Consider the following 8,994-nt stretch of genomic DNA (forward strand, 5'->3'; position numbering starts at 1 on the left):
CTTTTATTTCAGTTTTTAATTATTTGGTCTATATAAACAGGAATAAAACAGTCCTATATACTGTACAAATAAATCTTATATAATATAAATAAATACCTTTTAATTTCAGTTTTTACATAAACTTTAGATAAATGCCTATAAAAATATTTATTATGGTCTATATAAGCCGAAATAAAACAGTCTTATAAATTGTAGAAATAATCATTATATTTAAAATCTTTAAAAATTAAAAAGAATAATTCTTAATATTCACATATAAGTATTAATAAAATTTTATAATAGATCAATATTTGGCCCGAACGTAATCCGGGTATTCCACTAGTTTTAGAAAAAAAAAAAAAAAAGAAGGAATGTGCGGGGTGTGAGGGAGGAGGGTGCCGTGAAAAACAAATGAAGGCAGTAGAAAAGATGTCATTACATGGTATAATAGCTTGAGTTTAACTCCATAAATACTTTCATCATGTCACCATGTGATTTGAGCGTAGTTTTGTGAGAATAAATTAAATAAATAAGATTAAGAGAAGAAAAGGGACTAAAGGTAGGTAACTTTTTTAGGAAAATACTATAGGTAAATAAGCAATATAAGAACTAAAGATGTGAGATAATGATGGATAAAATGTATTGAGCCTTTCGTTGATGTCACAAGAGGATGAATAAATTTTTTTAGATAGATAAAACTAAGGTAGAGTTTGGTGTCATGTGTTCTACAAGTTCTTTTGTTTTAAGGTCATAAACAAAATAAAGAACAATGAGGAGAATTAGAAGAAAGCAAGTGAAAAAAATAGTCTGAAAAGATCTCAGAAAATTTTGATGAGAGTGTTATATCGAAAATAATATTTTCGATAAAGATATTATTGAACTCTTTGACAAGCCAATATTCGTCAAGAATAAGCTTCGATCATTCCCAAGTACCAAAAAATATTTCGATCAACCTCCAAATACATATTAGAATTAACTTTGCATTGGAGCTAATTAGGTACTCTTTACGTACTCTCTATTAATCGATTGACGCAAGTGTGAAAATCGAAGAGGCAGACTCGACGAGATCAGCTGTATCGAAGAAGAGGTTACTGGTGTCGAAGATGGTAGACAGAAAACCGAATCGAAGGCAAAAGTAATTTGTTAGTCGAAAATGATAAACAAGTTGTGAACTTCGAGGTGGAGAATAACTGTATAGGATTCGTTGAAGATGGTCAATTGATGAAGAAGAGGATTTTGATCGATTAGGACTTATCGAGAGAGTGAAGTAATCAAAGGGAGTTACTAAGTGAAGATAGTTGGTGGAAGTTACAGATGGCACTCAAAGAAAGCGGGAACGGTTATTCAATAATTGAGGCACGTGGAAGTTATATCTGAATTTGATTGGTCGAAGACTTCCATAAATACGTGAAAGATCGATGGAACAAAGGTTAGAATCTTTTCGGAGAAAACACTCACACTCACTCACATCCCCAGCGACTTTCTGAGTCAGTCAAGAATCTTTTTTCTTCGAAGAGTTCCTTCCATGTCTTTACTTTACATTTAAATTCCCTGCAACTTTCTTTCCATGCAATTTATCTTCTTTGCAATGTCATTTCAATTCTTTTAAATTCAGCAACTTTTATTCTTTTCAGCCTTTACCTTTCAATTTGTCCTTTACTTTTCCAAACACTTTTCCTTTCTGCAATTTCATTTTCCTTTTATTCAAGTCATTTAAATTTTATTGTTCATTTTGAATTTCTGCAAAGCTTGGTTCTTTCTTCTTCGTCATTGTCAAAGGCATAAATTTTGATGCAAATAAAACTGGTACCCACAAAAGAGGAGTTGATTTCGCTCCCAGACCATTAGAATCGAACCACCATCGATTTGCTAAAAATCGACAAAACAAATTGGCAGGCTCGGTGGGACAGTTTTAAAATTTAATTGTATCAAAATTTGTTGCTTTCAACTGTTGCATTGTGCATGCAGTGTTGATATTTGGTGCATGCAATTAAAAAGTGGTAAAATTGTTACCATGTCTGACGAAGTTAATCGAGATTACCAAGTGGGCTCCTCGTCGAATAATCCAGGATCGATGGCTGAGTTTCGACAATATATTAACGAAAGCCATCATGATTTAGTCAACCTATTGACTCACCAGATGACTACTATTTTGAATCCTATCCTAGCTGACAATGAGTCAAAATATGATCGACTGGTTAAACAAGTCGAGAGAATTGCTCGAATTGTCGATTATGATGAGGGGAATGTACTTAAGAATCCTGAAAGGGAAGAAAATATCCCTTATCTCGTTCGACGAGATCAAAATGCTAATGAAGTTTTGAATAGACTTCACACACAACGTGGATATTATTACCAGGTGACAAGGATTGTTGAGGATATCCTCAATGGAATGGGTATCAACGTGGGTCTCATGCATCGACCATATTTTATTTCTGCTTTTCCTTCTGTAGTGAAAATGACAGAAGTGCCAATATGTGTAAGAACTCCCAAAATAATTACAAAATTTATAGGAGAGGCTGGAGAGTCAACTGTTGAGCATATAGCTCACTATTTGGTCGAATTAGAAAATTTGGCAGATAACGAAAACCTGAGAATGAAGTTTTTTCCTACTTCATTAACAAAAAATGCTTTCACTTGGTTTTCAAATCTGAGACCCAGTTCGATTTTAACATGGGCACAATTAGAAAATGCTTTTCATGCTCAATTTTATAGAGCAGAATTGAATGTCTCGTTGACAGATTTGCTTGCAATAGAACGAGATGATGGAGAATCGATAGATGACCATATAATTCGATTCAAAAATGCTCACAATCGATGTTATGTGTCGGTCCCTGAAAGCGAGATCGTCAAAATAGCCATCAAAGGTCTTGGCTTGTATATGCGTCGAAAGTTACTCAATATGCATATTCCCGATTTAGCCTATTTGGCTGAGAGAGTTTGACAAGTTGAAAAAATAAAAGAAGAAAAGAAGAAAGAAAGAGAAATAGTTGAATATGAGTTTGTTGAAAACAATATTCAATGATGATAAGTATTTTTACTTTTGTCCATCTAGCAAAAAAAAACCATCAAAAATAATATTTTCGACAAGATATTGTTGAATTCTTCGACAAGCTGATGGTGTATTTTTTGGAAAATGAATTCCAAGCACACAAATCTAATCGGCAAGTGCACTAGGTTGCATCAAGTAATAATAACTCACATGAGTGAGGTCGATCCCACAGTGATTGAAGGATTGAGCAATTTTAGTTTGGTGGTTGATTTAGTCAAGCGAATCAAGTGTTGGTTTAAGTGGTTTGTAATTGACAGAAGCTAAATTGCATGAAATGTAAAGGGAGAGGGAAGAGTTGCAGTAAATTAAAGAGAACAGAAAGTAAAAGTGCTGAATCTTAAAGAGCAAGTAAATTAAATTGCAGAAGCTTAGATTGCAAGAAATGTAAATGAATGAATCTTAAAGTGCAAGGAAGGTAAATTGCTTGAATTATAAAAGGGTTCAGGGAGTTGGGATTGCAGAAATTAAACAAGCAGAAGTGAAATGACAATTAACAGAGAAGAAGATGAATTAAATTGAAGTAGATCTCAAACAGAAAAGTGAAAATGCTTAAAGAATTAAAACAGAAAGTAAATGTAGCTTAATTGCAGAAGTTAAAAGAGAAATTGAAGATATCAGGAGTGGAAGAGACTAGAAAACAAGTCTAGATCTCAAATCCTTCCTTGATCCAACAAGAACAATTGCAAAAGAAAATGGAAAATTAATTTGCAGAAGAAAAGAGAAGAATGAAAGTAGTAAACAGAATTTGGAATGTAAATCAAAGTTTCTAAAATTATGCAGAAAGATTAACAAGAGATCTCAAGGTGAGATTGAAACAGAATTTCTTCAATTCTTCACCCAAGATCCAAGACAAGAAGTAAAGAGTGCTCAAGCAAGAACAAGGAAGAAGAGAGATCAATTCTCCTTCCCAATTCTCCAAGATCCCAATTCAAAGTGAAAACTCTAAAAATTACACAAATGAAAATTCAAAGAAGCAAAAAAGATCCTCACTAAATCAAACTAGCTTCTATTTATACACTTTTTATTTTTGGATTTTAGAATTTGGAGTGGGCTTTTTAATTTGGTGAAGAATTGAATTTAAATTAAATTTTGGTCCAATTTTAGCCCATGAGTGTTTGCTCCCAGTGGAGTGCTCTGCTCCTGGTGAGAGCGGAGCATCAATGCTTGTCTTTGGCCCTTGGTGGCGTGCCAGGCTTGTGTGCAACAGGGTAGCGCTCTGCTCTTGTGGGAGCGTAGCATTGCCTTGTCTTGGCATGGCTTGTGGGCACCAATCCTCCCTGGGCCGTGTCAAGTTGCTAGCAAGCAAGGAAAGTAGCACTCAGGCATCAAGGAGTAAGGAGAGTAGCGCTCTGCTCTTGGTAAGAGCGCACCACTCCTTTTGCTTGGGTGAGGTTCCAAGTTCGAACCATGGTGGAGACATTTGGACCAATTTCTTTTGTAAAGCAAAGAGAGGTAGTGCCTTGCTTTGAGTGGAAGGCCTCAAGTTCGAATCCTAGTGAAGCCATGTTGGCTTATTTTTCTTGCAGGTAGTATAAGTAGCGCTCCTTGTTGTTTGAGTGAGGCTCCCACTTCGATCCCCAGTGAATGCATTTTGAGGAGCCAATTTTCCTTATGCCCATCAATATAAGATAGCGCTCAATTAAGTAAAACAATTGAGTGCCCTTGCCCCCTTGGAGTAGCGCCTTCTTGTTATCCTTTAGGTGCAAGGTTCAAGTCTTGGGGGATGCATTTTGGCCAATTTTGTCTTATTTTCCTTTGTGAGTAGCGCCTCTTGCATTTATTTTGTATGAAGCACGATAATGCTCTTGGCAGAGCATCATTCTTCTCCCCTTTCTCTCTTGGTATTAAATTGTGCTCCGCTCTCAAGGTGAGCGTAGCATCCAAGCCTTGCTTCCTTGGTTCATTGTTGTGCTCCCAGTAGAGTATTGTGGCTTTCCTCCTTCATTGTGCCACGCCTCTTTGTTTCTTTTGCCACATTCTTCTCTTCCTTGGGCCACGCTTTCTTGTTTTCTTCTTTTCTTCACCTACAAGTAATCAAAACAACCAATCAAAGTATCACCAAATTCACAAGGTTTATAAATCATAAAAAAATCAATTAAATTTAGCTTAAACCTCATGATTTAGTATCAATTAAATGGTGGTTGATTGATTCAAAGAAACCATGCAATTCCATTCCAAATTACTTACTTACAATGTAGGAAAGTGCATAAAACCTAATGAAACAAGTGCAAAAATGCTTGAAAAACTATCATATGATGACTTGTCATCACAAGCCAATGTTCGACAAATTCGAACTTTATCAAGTTACAGGTGCATATTGGAACACTTTGGAAGGAGTGGCTACTCTATAAAGATATGTACAAATATGTCTGTAAAAAGAAGTTCTTGAGAAGCGGTTATTGGCAGTTGTTAGATATAACTGTGGAAAAAAATCTTTATTCAACTTTGAAACTCTATAAAGTTGATCAAATTTCAGATAAGAAAAAGTTTCTCTGTTTACTTTGGAAATTGTGAAGTTGGAAATTTGGAAAAAAAAATTTTTTGATTATGATATTTTCAAATCATCAAATATGACAACTCTCTGACCATAATGATCCGAGAAGGAAAAGGAAAATTACCATGATTTGGGTAATATGTTGTCATAAAAAATTCGATGAGGTATCGAAAATGAATACGGCTGAAAATATTCAACAAAATGTCGAAGATCCAAGAGTTCGACAAACAACCACTTTGCCTCAAGAGTTCGAAAACAAATACTTGGGGCATTTCTTATATCGAAGATAATTTTTCTTCGATAAATTGAAAAAGAATTTTATCTTGGGCTCTTCAAGAATGGCATGATGCTTCACTAATATTTTCTCATGCACTATGTGAAAATATTTGTGAAAATTTGTGCAATATATGAAATTGATCAAACAATTATTTGGGGTCAGTTTCGATTTGGTCAAGCCATCGAAGACCAATTTCGACAAAGAAGAGTAAACTGACCCTTAGACTCAATTTGTTTAGAGTCCACAGAATAATTATTCACCATTGTTTCGTCGATCCCATGCTATTGGGGTTGGATGGATCAAGAATTGGCAAGAGTTTGGTGAATGAGAAAATGAAAGAATACCGACCGCAACAGGCTCGATGTAGTTATTTTTTTCGAGGCCGTGGAAGAGATACCATTTTTTAAGATCGAATTGGTGGTAACCAAAGTGGTCGACAGTTGCGTCGTGTTCCTTCTACTTCGACCAATTGAGGTAAAGCAGTTGAAACTCCATTCCTAAAAATGGATAAACTATGTCGAGGAAAATTTTGAGGAAGAAGAGGAAGAAATGCCTAGTATCATCGTCGAAAATATTGAATAATAGTAAGTATTTATACTTTCATCCTTCTAGTCGAAAAAATAAATACTTAGGGGAATTTGTTATATCAAAAATAATATTTTTGATAAAGATATTATTGAACTCTTTGACAAGCCAATATTCGACAAGAATAAGCTTCGATAATTCCCAAGTGCCAAAAAATATTTCGATCAACCTCCAAATACATGTTAGAATTAACTTTGCATTGGAGTCAATTAGGTACTCTTTACGTACTTTCTATTAATCGATTGACGCAAATGTGGAAATCGAAGAGGCAGACTTGACGAGGTCAGCTGTATCAAAGAAGAGGTTACTGATGTCGAAGATGGTAGACAGAAAACCGAATCGAAGGCAAAAGTAATTTGTTAGTCAAAAATGATAAACAAGTTGTGAACTTCGAGGTGGAAAATAACTGTATTGGATTCCTTGAAGATGGTCAATCGATGAAGAAGAGAATTTTGATCGATTAGGACTTATCGAGAGAGTGAAGTAATCGAAGGGAGTTACTAAGTGAAGATAGTTGGTGGAAGTTATAGATGGCACTCAAAGAAAGCGGAAACGGTTATTCAATGATTGACGGACGTGGAAGTTATATCTGAATTTGATTGGTTGAAGACTTCCATAAATACGTGAAAGATCGATGGAACAAAGGTTGGAATCTTTTCGGAGAAAACACTCACACTCACTCACATCCCCAGCGACTTTCTGAGTCAGTCAAGAGTCTTTTTTCTTCGAAGAGTTCCTTCCATGTCTTTACTTTACATTTAAATTCCCTGCAACTTTCTTTCCATACAATTTATCTTCTTTGCAATGTCATTTTAATTCTTTTAAATTCAGCAACTTTTATCCTTTCCAGCCTTTACCTTTCAATTTTCCCTTTACTTTTCCAAACACTTTCCCTTTCTGCAATTTCATTTTCCTTTTATTCAAGTCATTTAAATTTTATTATTCATTTTGAATTTCTACAAAGCTTGGTTCTTTCTTCTTCGTTATTGTCAAAGGCATAAATTTTGATGCAAATAAAAGTGGTACCTGCAAAAAAGGAGTTGGTTTCGCTCCCAGACCATTAGAATCGAACCACCATCGATTTGCTAAAAATCGACAAAATAGAAAGAAGTAAAATGAAGCTTTTTTATAATTTCATGTTCTCAACTTGGTAACAAGCTATATTGAAGGGAGAGTATATTACCCCATGTTAATATTGACATGTTCAGTTTACTCTTCTTTTTTTTCAAAATTAGTCACTAAGATAATTATCAAAAGGTTATTTTGATTTTTCTCTCATTTTCAAAGTTTTTTTAGCCAAAAATGATTAAAGGAAGGAAGTTGATTTCAACAAATTAAGTTAAATGATATTTTTTATACTTCAAATCCAACTATTTCACTATGACTAATTTATTTTTCATTTAAAAAGAAACTTAACTCTTTAAAATATTTTTTTTAGTTTTCATCTTTTTAGTTCAATACTTATAGGAAGAATATTACCTTTTCTTTTACTATGTTTGAACCATGATACTTGATAAAATTCCTTCAATTCTTTTTTTTTTTTTACTTTTTTTTCTGTTTTATTTTTTTATTTTTTTCTCTTGTTGTCACATGTGTATCTTTTTTTTTTCTCGTTGTTTATATGATTCTTGGTCTTCGTTGTTTATATGATTCTTGGTCCTCTCAGTTTCTAATATTGGATTTTTTGATATTTTTTGTATCATTTAGTTTTTGTTGCTACCTCCTTAATATTCTTGGTACTCTTCTAATTTTGGCAGTTAAAATCTTGACAATGTTAGTACTTTTTAATTTTTTGCTGTTAGAATCTTGATAATGTTAATACCGTTCAATTTTGCAATTAGAGTTCTGGTATTTTTATTGTTGAGATTCATGAATTTTTATTACTCACCCTATTTTTATTATTTTTTAGATTTTTATTTCTCTGTTGCCATGCCTCATTTAAAACTCACTGCTAAGGTCGTAAATAATAATTCAGTTGAGGATTCTACTGATAGTTCAAACACTAATTCTTCGGTGGATGGTATGCACAATACTTTTCAAAGAGTATGCTATTGGATTCTCTAAATCTATACCTTAAACTTAGGTTAAATCATTAGACAATAGGGATATAATCGTAGATCCTCTTCATTAGTAAGAATTGATAAAACGTTAAGCCTACCTTGAATTTTTCTAACTATAAAATTTTAAGTAATTTCATTGAAAAACCTTCTTATCATGTGGGTTATACTCTTTTTTATTCTCAGCTAAAATATCAGAGATTTTCATGAACACCGTTCAAGTCTAAAGCGGCTACCTATATTAATAAACTTTGGTATAATTGGTATTTGTAGTATTATTCTAGGAGGTAGTGACTTTTTGAGGAGGTTGGAATTTGTTAGTTTAGCTAACTATATGCACTTCGACAGGTTAGTTATTCTTCATGCTCTGAAATTGTAATTTTTTTGTTTTTTATTTTGTTGTTGTACATTGAAGAAAGAATAAAGGCATGAGGTGTGTTTTTTTGGCAAATTTAGGTGTACAACAAAATGGATATGATATAAGCTTGCTTGGCAGTGGGTGTGACGTGGCGGAAATTAACCGATTAAGAAATTTTAGTAAAAGTAGTGT

General features: G+C 33.7%; 1 protein-coding gene across 1 annotated transcript; it reads left to right on the forward strand.

Annotated features, from left to right (window-relative positions):
* The first annotated feature begins 1,993 nt into the window (after positions 1–1,993).
* On the forward strand, positions 1,994–2,923 carry LOC107615391 (uncharacterized). Its single transcript, XM_016317455.1, has one exon. The coding sequence runs from the start codon at positions 1,994–1,996 to the stop codon at positions 2,921–2,923; it is 930 nt and encodes a 309-aa protein (XP_016172941.1).
* Positions 2,924–8,994: the final 6,071 nt, after the last annotated feature.

The sequence above is a fragment of the Arachis ipaensis genome, chromosome B9 (genome assembly GCF_059453495.1).
Source record: "Arachis ipaensis isolate K30076 ecotype BB chromosome B9, ASM5945349v1, whole genome shotgun sequence".
Classification (NCBI taxonomy): domain Eukaryota; kingdom Viridiplantae; phylum Streptophyta; class Magnoliopsida; order Fabales; family Fabaceae; genus Arachis; species Arachis ipaensis.